The sequence below is a fragment of the Danio rerio genome, chromosome 5, assembly GCF_052040795.2.
Source record: "Danio rerio strain M-AB ecotype USA chromosome 5, GRCz13ab, whole genome shotgun sequence".
NCBI lineage: Eukaryota > Metazoa > Chordata > Actinopteri > Cypriniformes > Danionidae > Danio > Danio rerio.
In genome coordinates this window covers 4795823-4811103 of record NC_141025.1, presented here as the reverse complement: position 1 = coordinate 4811103, position 15281 = coordinate 4795823, and the positions used below count along the sequence as shown (strand labels likewise).

At 35.1% G+C, this 15281-nt stretch overlaps 1 protein-coding gene across 3 annotated transcripts in view; it reads left to right on the top strand.

The window, feature by feature from the left end:
• srrt (serrate RNA effector molecule homolog (Arabidopsis)) overlaps window positions 1-15079 on the top strand; it is a 46521-nt gene extending 31442 nt beyond the window's left edge. For 2 of the 3 annotated variants that reach the window (XM_087251175.1, XM_087251176.1), the window contains 7 exons: window positions 3137-3307; window positions 4378-4531; window positions 5259-5452; window positions 8265-8421; window positions 8505-8600; window positions 11398-11497; window positions 14767-15071. In XM_087251175.1, the coding sequence (XP_087107301.1) occupies window positions 3137-3307; window positions 4378-4531; window positions 5259-5452; window positions 8265-8421; window positions 8505-8600; window positions 11398-11497; window positions 14767-14842 (948 nt within the window). In that variant the 3' untranslated portion in view covers window positions 14843-15071. 3 annotated transcript variants of the gene reach the window in all.
• The last annotated feature ends 202 nt before the right edge of the window (window positions 15080-15281 follow it).

Sequence of the window (15281 nt, the reverse complement as noted above, 5' to 3'; positions counted from 1 at the left end):
TATGTGGCTAAGAAATAGCTATTTATTTATTTATTTATTTATTTATTTATTTAATTGTTCATAGTTTTATTTATTTTGGTGGAGCCAGTGAAAATTTTGGCAGGGCAAGTAAAAATCTGAACCACTGCATTGAATCCTGTACAGTCAATGAAAACCTGGCAAATTCATGGAATTTTGTCATGGCATTTTCCAGGCCTAGAAATGTTTCGGAAAACCCACAAAGTCTTGTAAAAGTCATGATTTAATTTACCAAATATATGTATTCTCGAATATAGTGTCATCTTTTCTGTCCTTGGCTAAAAACATGCTCTCATATTGTTAATGCCATGTAAGCATAATCTAAATAAATTTGACATTGATATAAAAATACATTTAAACTAAATAGATTGTTGCGTGTTTTACGATATGCTGTAATAAATTTAAACATGCATTGTTTTTCTTATTATTCACCACGTATACGTAGACATTACATAAAGCATTAGGTCATGAACATTTACTGGAAAGTCCTGGAAAATTCATGGAATTTCAGTAGTAAAATGTGTATGAACCCTGTCACTTTCACAGCTTCAGACTTTTTAAATTTATTTATTTATTTTTTTCTCAAATATTGTCAACTGAGAGCTATCATTTGTTGAGCCTTGTGCACACCAGGTGCCTGTTTCAGTAAGGAGGTTCAACTTAAACTTGAACTCTGAGTTCATTTACAGAGAGATTAAAAACTCAGAGTTTTGGGTTTCAGAATAGCTGATCTGAGTTGAGTCAATCAACTTTGAGTAGACCAACTCAGAGTTAAGCGCGCACACCGTGACTATAAAAAGGCATTATCAATGCAGCGCAGATATTACGAGTGACCATGGCAACATCTGAAAAAAGAGATCAGCATTTCTTTCTCCAGCTGAACTTGATGTGCTCATGCAAAGTTATAGCAAATATGAGCATATATTTTGAAAAGCAACGCCACTGCATCAGTGAAACAGAGACGGTTAGTGCGGGAAACCATAGCTGCTCAAGTTAATGTGTAATTTTACATTTAAAGTATTTAAATATTTAAGTATAATATAAGCATTATGTGTGACATTTATATCATTTTTACACACGTTCCCACTTTTATACACACTGATCAGTTTTAATAGATGTAAAAGTGCACTTGTGTGTCTGCCTCTATTATTGATCAAGTGATAGAGGTTAAAAAGACATTTACAATGTAAGCAGAACTTAACAATAGTTTTTAGAACAAATAATAATCCCATAAATCTAGTAAAAGTACTTGTCGAAGGTCAGTGAATTTAATATAATTATTTAAAAAGAACAAACCATTCTTGTACATGACTTTGTTCTTTGTGTGACTGAAATGTAGGCAATAGCTGTTTCCATCCAAAAATATTAATAAAATTTTTGTGCAAAACTGGAATATTGCATAAAAGATGTGAATAAAGCAGCGTTTCCATCCAACGAGTCAAAGAGAACATCGTCACTTCCTGATTAACTGGCACCAAATATCAACAGTAAAACTGAATATACTGCCGTAGAAGAAGCTGCGTCACTCTTTTCTTTATTTAATAAATGTACTTTCGCCTCGGAAGACATTGCTGACACACAATGAACACGTGGGGGCGTTTGCAGCCATGAGACGCGGAGAACACATGCTCTGCACACTCTGGAGGTCACTAATAATATAATAACATTAATACGAAAATGCTTAAGGCGTTTTAGAATGAGCAAAACAACATTTAAGATGTGTTAGTGTGCTCAGCCTGCTGGATTGTCCATTCACACACATTTTCATCATCATATGATCTCTTATAACAAACCTTTTTTAATGCTCATACTTTAATTTGTTCAGTAAAAGTGTTTCCATCGTAGTTTAGGGGCATATTTTCTATCGATTAGAAGTTTATCCTACTCGGTTATGTGCGTTTTTTATGCATATTTTCAGAAGTTATGTGCATCATAACGTTTGCATCAATTGTTTTTATGCCTATCTCCAAATGAGCATTAAAATAAATAGGTGGAAACTTAAGGCTAAGGCGAGAAATACTTCTTAGTCTTTAAAAAAAAATAAATAAAAAAAAATGTGAAGGAGACCGACAGAAACTCAGAGTTTAGAGAATAAAGTCTGCTCCTGACCAGGTTAGGTTCACAGAGTAAGTGACCACAGTAACTGACATTTAGTTAAAATGACCTCTTTCAGAAACAGGCTTGACTTACCCTGCTGTCTCCAGTTTAACAAACCTGCCATTTTGAAACAGAAAACCCAGAGTTTCTCTCATTTCAGGGTTAAAATACTCTGAGTTTTCACTTAACCTTCTTTCTGAAACAGGCCCCAGATTATTTATCGCTTGTGCTTTAAATAAATGGTTCACCCAAAACTGAAATTCATTTACTCATTTTGTTCCAAACCAGTCAAAAGATTCTTTATTATGCTGAACACAAAAGAAGATATTTTGAAGAATGTTGGAAACCGGTAACCACTTACTTCCATAGTATTCAATTCAAGTTTACCTGTATAGCGCTTTTTGCAGTTAATTATTGTCCCAAAGCAGCTTCACAAACGGTGCACATCATTAAGGAGTTGTGTATAAAGATGGCAGTAGATAAAAGTAGTTAACCTGCAGCTATACAGCCTATATAGTGCCTTTCCAAAAGAAATATTATTTACATGTAATGATAATACATATTTAATGAAGTATATGTGTTTGTGGTCCTCAGTAATATTCGTAATATAATTATTACAATATTGCACGTGTTCCATATTAGTAGGAAAAACAAATACTATGAAAGTCAATGGTTGCAGGTTTCCAACATTTTTCAATATATTTTCTATTGTGTTCAACAGAAGAAAAAAAAACTCACAGGAACAAGAGGAGGATGAGTAAATGATGGTGACCTGGGTGATTTTTCAATAGTGATGAGCAGATTAAATACGCAAAATCACTGTGACATTTAGATGGTGATTAATGTAAAACAGAAATACAATGATACACAAGGTGGCACTGTGCAGTATTACAAATCTGACAGCAATAGTCACCCTCAGGTTTTTTGCTAGTGTGTTAATCACATAAAGCTTTTCCACTTCTGATTAACCTCCATTATGCACAAGCCTTTCTTTTTCTGCTTTTCTCTTAATGTCCTGAAGCTTCCTGCTCAAAACCCCATTCTGAAGAACATCACTGATTACCTGATAGAGGAAGTGAGTGCGGAAGAGGAAGAGCTTTTGGGAAGTGCTGGAGGAGGCGACTCTGAAGATGGATCCAAAGAGGGAAACCCCACTGAGATTACTGTGGAGAGAGATGAGAAACTCGTCAAGGTCAGAAAAACAGAGTGAAAAGTGTCATCATCTCACCCAAACACAGCATACTGCTCTAAATTATATTTCGGATTGGAGAAATTCTGTACTCAATTCAATTCAATTCATGGTTATTTACAGTTGAAGTCAGAATTATTAGCCCCCTTTTGATTTTAATTAATTTTTTTTATATGTCCAAAATGAAGTTTAACAGAGCAATGAAATTTTCACAGTATGTTTGATAATATTTTTTCCTCTGGAGAAAGCATAATTTGTTTCATTTCGGCTAGGATAAAAGCAGTTAATCATTTTTTTAAAAACATTTTTGGGACAAAATTATTAGCCCTTTTAAGCAAATTTTTTTCCTCGATAATCTACAGAACAAACCATCATTATACTAGAACTTGCCTAATTACTCTAACCTGCCTAGTTCACCTAATTAACCTAGTTAAGCCTTTAAATGTCACTTTAAGCTGTATAGAAGTGTCTTGAAGAATATCTTGTAAAATATTATTTACTGTCATCATGGCAAAGATAAAATAAATCAGGTATTAGAAATGAGTTATTAAAACTATTATGCTTAGAAATGTGCTGAAACAATCTTCCCAGAACAGAAATTGGGGGAAAAAATAAACAGGGGCGGTAATAATTCAGACTTCAACTGTATATAGCGCATTACAATGTAGATTATTGTTGAAATTTTTGTGTACAATTATAAATGATGGTTAAAAGGGATGGTTTACCCCAAAATATAATTTGCTCACTATTTAATTGTATAAGTGTTTCTAAACTTTTATGATTTTTTTATAGTTAGACTACAGGTGAACAGTGTAAAGTGTAGTACAGTATGTTTTGTAAAATGATACCTTCTTCAGCTTATCTGTACAGAAGCTAAATTTGGGTAGTTTTGCATCATCAACATCATCATCAGTCAAGTGCTCAGTAATAAAATGACCATGATATTTACTTTAGCACACACAGTAACACTCTTATTGCATAGCCTAAAAACTGTAAAAATGAAAACTTGTCTTTTTTTGTGTGTACAAGTTTAATGAAGTGTAGGTGTTGTGTTTGTGTTGGTCTTCTCTCAGGTGTTGGACCGTCTCCTCTTTTATCTGCGTATTGTACATTCTATCGACTATTACAACACCTGCGAGTACCCGAGTGAGGACGAGATGCCGAACCGCTGCGGGATCATCCATGTGCGAGGGCCCATTCCCCCAAACCGCATTACTCTCAGAGAGGGTACGTGCTGCAGTCACTGCTGACCACTTAATATCAGGGTTTCCGTGGGGTCTAAAATTTAAAATTGGATTTTAAGGCCTTAAAAAGTCTTAAATTGGCTGTTCTAGGTCTTAAATATTTTGGCACAGGTCTTATTTTTGAGATGTCCATGTAACGCTACATCTAATGCTCATTTAAATGATTTTTTTTGTTGTTGTTGCTTGGTTTTTGTGGTGTTGTAGTTCTTTATTTCACTAGTCCTATTGTAATTCGCGGTATTACAACTACAAAATGGTCAACTGGCACTAGCCAATCAGCTTTCTGTTATTAAACTGTGGCAAATGTGGCGTCATCGCGGTGTATGCGGAAGTTCGCGTTGAATGCGTGCGATATGATTTCGGCCGCACGGGCCTTAAGGGTTTATAAAATTACGCTCCTATAAATAATGAAAAAAATAGAGCATAATATAAAACTAAAGACATTTTAATTTGTCTATATGATATAATTCATCATATTGCATAGCCCTAATGAGATGCATTCTAAAGCAGCTGTATTGTGGTATTTAGATATATTTGTTTGCTTAAACATTTAAAACATGCATGAATGAGAACATGAGGAAAAAAAGCTATTTCTGCCTCAACCAATGGCTGAGCATTTGTGTCAGGACTAGCATTAGATTAAGAATCTGCACTCTTCATTAAATTGCATGTAACAGAAATTTGCGGCTCTTTCTTTGTCTTCTTTATAGTGAGTGACTGGCAGAAGACTTTTGAAGAGAAAATGGGACCCTTGTTCAGTGTGAAAGAAAACCTGTCTGAGGACGAAGCGGCGAAAATGGGCCGCAAAGACCCAGAACAGGAAGTGGAAAAGTTTGTGGTGGCCAACACGCAGGAACTGGGCAAAGACAAGTGGCTCTGCCCTCTAAGTGGCAAAAAGTTTAAGGTATGTGATTAAAACATGTCCTGTAAAACTGGTTTAAGAATATGAATAATCTTTATGTATAACAGGGTATATGCAGGAATGCTTTCAAAACCTTTTTAAGACTATTTAAAGACCTTCTCAGAATATTTTAAGACCTCATCGCCACTTCAAGTTCTAATCCGTATCAAACTTTTAACCTAATAAACCGTTCTTAATAAACAGTTGTAGTTAAATAAATGAACGGAGCACAACAGTGCAACAGAACTCGGATAAGCTCAGAAGAAACAAAGCTTAAAGATTAAATTACGTGGTTGTTTCAATCATGCCGTCGTTAATATTAGGGGGAAATTAAATATATTTAGGCTTTTTTGGAGTCTTTGGACAACACTTGAATAAAATTAAACCGTGATTAACAGGGCTCGAAATTGCGACCATTTTGGTCGCATATGCGCCCGAAAAATAATCTATGCGACCTCATAATATATTTTGGCGCATTAGTGCAACTGCAGATAATGGTTGTAGTGAGACCTGTTTTGATTTTTTGTAAAAACGTGCTGAATCGCTCTTCTCTGCCGCTATATTGGTTCATATTAGCTGTCATTCACTCAAGGTATTCCGCTGTCAGATGACAGGGAAGGAGCTTTTATGACCACGGGAAATGCAAATGGCTGAAGAGTAAAAACTTAAAGCACGCAGGTTTGCAAACCCCACCTAAAGTTGAGGCGCAGATGAGAGCGATCATGACATGTGGTGAATATTGATCCTGAGCTGAGATCAATCGAGCACGTGCTTTTCGGAGAAGGTGCCCGAATCTCGATGCGTTGCATTCGATGCATGTTCAGCGCAAATGTCCGCTAAAAGTCAAATCTAATACTGTACATATCATCGCCAAAGAAGCTCGCCTTTAATAAGTTTACACTGAAACTGCGGCTCATCATAACAACGAGCGGTATTGCGCCGGTGGTCATCGCAGGAGTCCTCCTCTGCCTGCTCATAAAGTCGGCTGACTCGCCTGCTTTCCACTAACCCAAAAAAATGAAGATCAGCTCAGACTGAACCTTTAAATTGACACAAACTGAAACTAAAACTTTTAAAGAGTGATAGAAGTGAGACTTTACTTACTTTCTCTTGTCTATTCTTTTTTGAGGTGTATATTATTTTTTTATTTATTTACTGATGACTGCTTTGCAGCTTTCAGTATTGAATTTAATTATTTATTATAATCTTTTGTTTGTTTTGTAGCATAGTATTATTTATTAAATTGACATGCATATAAAAACAGCAGTACAAAATCAATATTTCTTACTGCAATGCTTCTAAAAAACTATTAAAAAAAACTATACATTTATTTTTCATAAAGTAACGACTTTTTATAGCAGATATTCATGCACGTCGTTCAAGGCAGCATCATAATGAGAAATGTAATTCATTGTTACTATTATTGTCATTTTCATCATCATTAATATTCTATAATTATTAGACATTCATTCTGGAATTATTGCACACAAATATCAAGTCATCACAGCGATAGTTGTTTCTGTTTTTTGTTAGTCTTATTGATGTTGTTTTAAAATACAATAAATCCCTTAAAAAAACAATTTGCAGCGGTGCTCATTCATTTTTGGTGGGTGCTCTTAAAGTTTTTCTGGGTGTTCCTAAATTTTTTTTGGTGCTCCTAAATATTTGAAGTTGGGAGCACCGGTGCTACCAAGTAAAAAAGTAAATTTCGAGCCCTGATTAAGATTTTTTAATACCTTTTAAGGGCCTTAATTTCTTCATAATTTTCATAATTAATTTTTTCATAATTGATTCATTAACTTTTAATACTTTTTAAGACCCTTGATGATGTGGATTTCTTTTAGAGCTCCAGTTTTAGTCTCTACATTTTAACCAGTTTTTTTTTTTTTTTTTACGGTTGTCACAGCATTTTCTTCTTTTTTCATTCATTCCAGAAGCTGCCCGCCACCGTCTCCTTTCACATGTATTACCCTGTTTTAAAGATTATTTGACAGAATTTTACAAGAAAGTACAAATTCAGCCTTTCTACTTGGAAGCTAATTATTATTTTTTAACTGGCACTACATTAAGTGAAAATTTGACAGATTAATAATGTTATGAGACCAACATTTTAATTACCACTGACATACAGGATGAATCCATTACATCAGCGCTAGACTTCATTTTTGACCATCTATATTTCCGTCTTACCTCTCATCCGAACATGTAGTTTGTTAAATCACCCTGCACTTATCCAGATCTTATCTGGTGATAAACAGATGTTAAAGTGGTCACACTTGGTCTTATGTAAACAGTACATCCATGAAACTAAAGAACAGACCTTTATAATGAGTATATAAACGAAGATGAATCAAATGAGTTTCCACCACACAGATTTTTGAATGAAAGTGGGGAAAACCCTGTTTATCAAAATACCTGTAAACATGTGGACATGGCCTAAATATTGAAAACCACATTTTAAAGTTGTCCAGATTATGTTCTTCGCAATTTTGAGGTATTTATGGAAGTAAATCTGCAAAATTACTTCGTTTAAAATAACCTTTAATATTATAATGAATTTATGACATGGAAAAAAATACATAAGACGTAACAGACTTGAACATACGGTTTTGTGGTCCAGGGTCACATTTTAAATGTAAAATAGCTGTCAAATCTACTATGTAAAAGCCAATAAAGCTGATATGGTGATAAATAAATGATACTATTACTGAGCAAAAAATAATAATCTAATTTATTAAGCTTATTATTTTTAGTTTCCAGTTTAGGGAGTAAATCAGTAAAGCTGATTCTACAATCTCTCTCTCTTTCTCTCAAGGGCCCAGAGTTTGTGAGGAAGCACATCCTGAACAAACACGGGGACAAGATTGAGGAAGTAAAGAAAGAGGTGGTGTTTTTCAACAACTTCCTAATGGATGCTAAAAGACCATGCATCCCGGAGATGAAACCCCCACCCCATCCAGGCCCAGGACAGGGTAAAGCATATGGAAATCTGCTGCATTTGGTGCTGAAAGCTGCTGATGTGAAATGAACATGGAGTTTGCTTTAATTGTTTTAGGAGTGCTGTCACCCGGTGGTCTTCCCTTCCCACCGCAGGGTCCTCAAGGTCTCATGGGTTTTGGTCAGCCCAGACCTCCACTTATGGGTTATGGAGGTGAGTGTTGGCTAAAATAGTGGAATTATTATTCAGGCTGTCTTATTATGCAGGGTCTTAAAGGTCCTGTGAAGTGCTTTAAATGTGCATTTTTTTTTTTTAATTCGATGTTTAAATGTTTATTGTCATTGGTCAGCTGTCAGAAAGCCTCGTAATGTTTGGTGAATTTGTTTATTTGTTTAAAAACCAATTTAAGATAATTAAATTTAATAAAACTATCTTTATCTTTAATAAAACTAATATTTTTAAAACTAAAAAGGTTATGTTTACATAAAACATGACAATGATGCCATCTAGGGTTGGGCATCTAAGCTATAATGCCGATCCGATACGCATCTCGATATAAAGAATACGATCCGATATTAGCGATACATTTGTGACATATTGCGATGCAACACGATACGATTTACACCCATATCACGATACAATGCGATATTTCAGCACTAACTAATTAGATCAAGTTTATGAGATTATGTGAAAAAGGATGCTGTGCCATTGAATGAGTTTGATTGATTATTTATTAACCAAGCAAAACCAAGACTTTTTTTTACAAACTGGCTTTTCTCTCAGAGCCAGAGTGTCAGTTTACAGTAGAGGGCATTTTAGAACATATAGCACATATTATTTAAGTATTTTCAAGATAATCAGAATGTATAAGTGCAATATATATTAAAATATATATATTTGCACTCTTTCAACATAAAGGTTTAGCATTGCACAACAAGAATTGTGATTTAACTTTTCAACTATGAAAACAAGTTTTACAAAGATATATTTTGCCACTGATTATTCAAAACTTAAGGTCGTGAACTAGCAGTGTTATGCTGCTTTGAAACATCACTGTCACTGTAAACAACAGGCTAATAAAAGTATAACAAACCAGCAATCTTCTTGCTGTGAGGTGGTCAAACTACCCACTGTGCCACCGTGACACCCATTATTTTTATCATTATTATTATTAATATTATTATTATAATTAAATAAAAATTAACAGAAGGAGGTGTTCAAAACCTTCGTTCTCCGTGACACTAGGCTGAATATCTTTGCAGATGAACAGGGCCGGCACGTCCATAGAGGCGACCTAGGGCGGCAGTATAGAGAGGGCGGCGTCTGCAACACCACACCCCAACCTGTCTGTCCTGTCATGTCGTCCATCCTTAAATCCATAATGTTGCCATACTTTAGATTTAAAACTCAGTGGGGAATAAAATGTTTGTTTTGCTTCTCGCGCTTTCTGAGGGCGCACCACTAGCTTCATCCACTCACCTGATACACTGAGTTGTAGTGTGTACACATCCGCAAATCCGTTGCTAAGGCATACTTTATGTAGGTTGATTAAATTATGAGCCAAAAACAGGTCGACAACACTTGTTAATAAATAAAAAATACATTCTATATTAAAAATATAAGCTGTATCTTGGAAAAACCGATGCATCTCGCAAAAACCGATGCATCTCGATTTGCTTCCAAAATTTCATTCATCCTCTGCTGCTCAACCGATGCACTCGCATCGTGCACGCGCATGACCGCGTATCGATACATATAGATTAATCTTCCCATCCCTAATGCCATCGCATAGGCTTTACGTCCATAATTTTAACTGCTTGTTAATATATTGAGTCAACAGGCTTCAATGGCGATAAAGAGGCTTGTGACCAATATGTAATGCAATACGTCAAGTGAGAGAATATCATTGTGTGCATGTATAATTTTGCAGTGTGATATGTTAAAAACCTTCTAATAAAACGAAAACAGTTTAGACTTGGCTTAACTTTCTTACTTTAGACATTAAAAATTGTATAGTCTTGTTAAGAGTTATGCCAAGATACTTGAATTCATTCACTCCTTTAATACCTTTATTTTTAATCAGCACCTCAAATTTTAACAGATAAATTTATAACAGAAAAGACTCCAAGCTATAGACAGACAATAGCTATGTTTCCATCCAAAAATGCGAATAAACTTTAATCCAGTTTTGCGCATATCGCATAAAAGTTGTGCGAATGAAGCAGCGTTTCCATCCGAGTCAAAGCAAACGAAATTGTCACTTCCTGATTAACTGGCGCCAAATATCAACAGTAAAGACTGCATTTGCTGCAGTAGGAGAAGCTGCATCAATCTCTTCTAAATGAATGCGCCTCAGAAGACAATCCTGACAAGCAGTGAGCGCGCAGTGGCGTTTGAAGGTGTCAGACGCGGAGCACAGGCGCTCTTGATAATATAATAACATTAATACTGAAATGGTAAGGCGTTTCATAATGACCAAAACAATATTTCAGATGTTTTATAATGTGCTCAGCCTGACGTTTTGTCCATTCACGCACATTTTAAGCATCACATGATCTCTTAACAAAATCACATGACCTTTTTTAATGCGCATGCTGGAGTTTGTGCGGTAAAAGTGTTTCCATCGCAGTTTATGCACATCTTTTCTTATCGAATAAAAAGTTTATCCTACCCAGTTAGGCGCATAAGTTTTTTATGCGCATTTGCTAAATTTATGCGCATCATGGCGTCTCCATCAACTGTTTTTTTTATGCACATTTGCAAATGGAAACATAGCTAATGGCACCTTCAAAAAGAAACGATTAATAGTATTAATGCACCTCAGTTTTAAACGATGCAGCCATAAGCTTTTTCTATGCTTATAAAAAAAACATAGAATTTGAACAAATTCACTAAAGAACATTGTTTCTTTTAATGAATTTGAAAACTATACATAATTTCCCAGCTTTGATTGCTACCATTTTAAATACTAGATTATGCCGTACTCACACGTTTCTCCAATTGATAACAGGTGGTCCTCCGTATCCCCCTAACCAGTATGGTGGAGGCAGAGGCAACTATGATAACTTCCGTGGACAGGGCGGATATCCTGGAAAACCCAGAAACAGCCGGTAAGTTGGATTGGAATAGAATATTGGTTGTCATTGTACAAAATGTAAGTGCAAACCTCAAGTGTACAAATATTGCAATGTAAAAAATACAAAAGAAAATCTAAAATGAATACAACTGAAACAAAAACACAAAGGCCTGGCTGTTCACACTATTTCAAGTATATTCTGCATGAGTGAAGTACTTATTATCAAGGACTAGGGGTAACAGTTGCGTAGATTATTTCACTTTGCATTGTTAGTGTTTCTATCTTAAGAATTTTTGAGTACTGCCAGTGCCAATAAGTCTAAACTAAAAACCTTTTTAGTACCGCACAGAATTAAATTTAAGATAAATTGTATAGTGCAGAATAAAAAAGGCATGCAACAAAACTAATGACCATTCTAACAGTGACCATAAGTGTGTTAATTATACATGTATAGTTTGAAAAACTCATTAATAATTATAAAAATTTAACATCAGTTCCTCCCAAACTGCATTAACAAGACTATCAAAACATAATTTTCCAATGTCGAAAACTTATGCCTATTAAATTAAATATAACAATATTTTGTTTTTATAGCATTTCATTGGTTTATAGATGCTTATTTTCAAATTTTGTTTGATCTTGTTCTGGTAAAGCATTTGCTGACAATTTTTTTGACTGTTTTCTCTCTTAACCTCCTAGGGCTTGAGTGGCCACATAGGACAGCACATTTTTAGCTCTTAAGTGGCTTTTTAAAATACATTGAATGTTTTGTCTTTTGTTACAGACATATAATGTCATCCTGCAACTGTCTTGCAGCATATGAAATGACCAAAACTTTATATTTAGAGGGGAAATGAAGCACTCAGTCAAGTTTACCTTATTTTGTACATTGGATTCCACTTTAATGAAAATATATTAAATAAACTCTATTAATGTAACCATTTAGCAGAAAACGGCATGTTTTACTGTAGATTTTAGACCTAGGGCGCAGCCATCTTGGAATGTCGCTGTGTCTGACGTCAAGGGGTTGGTTGAAGCCTGGTTTATACTTCTGCGTCAAGTGACTGGCGTAACCCACGGCGCATGCAACGCGCGTGGCTGTGCATTTATAATTCTGCGCGCTGTCTCTGTTGGTCTACATTAACACTTCCGAAACGCTAGTTGGCAGTGAGGTATAAATGTTCCTCTGTGTCGAGTTTCTTCACTGCTGTTTTGCTTTTCCTGAACACTTCCGGGATGTACAAGTGGCTCAAACTCGCTCATTTTGAGGCAGGAACCGGCGGACGTGCAACAACTTTAACTATGAGGTAAACACAAAACAAAACTTTCCATCTGGAGCTCCTTCACGGGACTCCACACTTGTAAACAATCGCTCCAACGTGGTTGCGCCATTCGTGCGGCTCTCGGTCCCGCCCAGACTCGTCAGCGCTACCAAGCCGACCAATCACAGAGCTTGCGCTACGTGTCGTTGCGATGTGTAGTTACATTTTTTTGAGAGATGCACGTCAGCCACGGCGTAGGGCTATGCGTCAACCCCGTAGCATATGCGTGCGTTTGATGCAGAAGTATAAATCAGCCTTTAGTTTCCACCGCTGAACAGAAACAATGGAAGTAGAGGAGAACGTAAAGCCTAATTTAACCCAATGCATGAATCATCGGGAATTAAAAGAGGAAAAAAAAAAACTGAATATATATATATATACACTTTTATATTAGAAACTCATCTGATGCTTGTATTTGCAGCAGCTCCGCCTCCACAAATTCACGCATTGGGTTAAATTAGGCTTTACAGTCTCCATTATCTCCACTGTATCTGTTCAGCTGAGAAACGAAACCAACCCGGTGATGTCAAACACAGCGACATTCCAAGATGGTGGCGCGCTTGGTCTAAAATCTACAGTAAAACATGCTGTTTTCTGCTTAATGGTTGCATTAATAGAGTTCAATATGTTTTCATTAAAGTGGAATCCAACGTACTAAGGTAAACTTGACCGAGTGCATCATTTCCCCTTCAACTGTCTAAAATGGGAAAAATGTTGTTTTTACTCTGACAAAGCAAGTTCAAAAAAATAAATTCTATGTTAAATATGCATTACAAAGAAAATCAGGAAAAAGGTGTTTTATGTAAATTTGGAGCACGAGTCCACATATATGGACATCATTTTTCTCTAAAAATACATCATATCAAAAGATAATGCTTAGATTTGTATTCTAATTAGGCTCCAATAAGCCCAAATAGCAAAAAGAAATAAAAAATGCATGTAAAAAAAAAACTTGGTTAAACCATTTCGACTGATGTCTACCAGAATGTTTTAAATCATGCGGCAAGCATTTTAAAAATAGCTTGAAAGGGCAAAAAAAAGTTAAATATGGCTTAAATTACATTTTGAGACTTTTAACTGATCTTAATAATAACACAGTGCCACTTTCACACAGCGGAAAAGGTTAATCCAAGAGATAAAGCAGATTTCAAAATGGACACAATCTCCTTTAGAGGATGGTATCGATTGCATTTTTAAGACCTGTGAATTGCAGATTTAAGACTAATTAAGGCCTTTTTTATACTATGGAATTTTAGACTTTAAGAGTCCGTGGACGACCCTGGTCCTGTAACTGCAGGTTAAAACAAAGTTTTATAATAATAATAATAAAGAATTGTTCAGCTCTGTAATGCAGAGTCAGTTTTGGGTAAGGCCTTGGATTTATGATGCATTATTTTGGTGTGTGTTGTAAATGTCTAATGTATAACGTGTTTTTAGGATGTACAGTTGAAGTCAGAATTGTTAGCCCCCATTTGAGTTGTTTTTCTTTAAATATTTCCCGAATTATGTTGAACAGAGCAGAGATTTTCACAGTATGTCTGATAATATTTGTTCTTCTGGAGAAAGTCTTATTTGTTTTATTTCGGCCAGAATAAAAGCAGTTTTAAATTTTTTAAAAGCCATTTTAAGGTCAATATTAGCCCATTTAAGCTATTTTTTTTTTTTTTTTTTTTACAATACTCCACAGAACAAACCATCCTTATACAATTAACTTGCCTAATTACCCTAACCTGCCTAGTTAACCTTATTAACCTAGTTAAGCCTTTAAATGTCACTTTAAGCTGTATAAAAGTGTCTTAAAAATATCTAGTCAGATATTATTTACTGTCATCATGGCATAGATAAAATAAATCAGTTATTAGAAATGAGTTATGAAAACTATTATGATTAGAAATGTGCTGACAAAATAAAGAGGGGGGTTAATAATTCTGACATCAAATTTAATTAAATGACTCCATCTCTATTTTCTGTTTCTGTCCAGAGTGATGCGTGGAGATCCTCGCAATATCATCGAGTATCGTGATTTAGACGCACCTGATGATGTGGATTTCTTTTAGAGCTCCAGTTTTAGTCTCTACATTTTAACCTGTTTTTTTTTTACGGTTGTCACAGCATTTTCTCGTTTTTTGCATTCATTCCAGAAGCTGCCCGCCACCGTCTCCTTTCACATGTATTACAGTAGCAAAGCTTCACTTTGTGTTCAATGTCATTATGTACTTCATGTCATAGTGTGAGTGTGTGCTTTATGGCCTTTTTTTCCTCCAATAAAACTTTAATTTGGATGCATTTTCTGAGCATTTTTTCATGTTATTGAACCGATATTAATAAATAATTTATATATATTTATTAATAAATACATTTACACTTTTTTTAGTCAGCTTTTGCATATTGATAACAATACTGATTGTGTTTTAGAACGTAAACTCAGATTTGCAAATAGGAATAAAACTAAAAATCTGGATGTATTTTTGTGCTATGAAAGACTTTTGTTTAAGT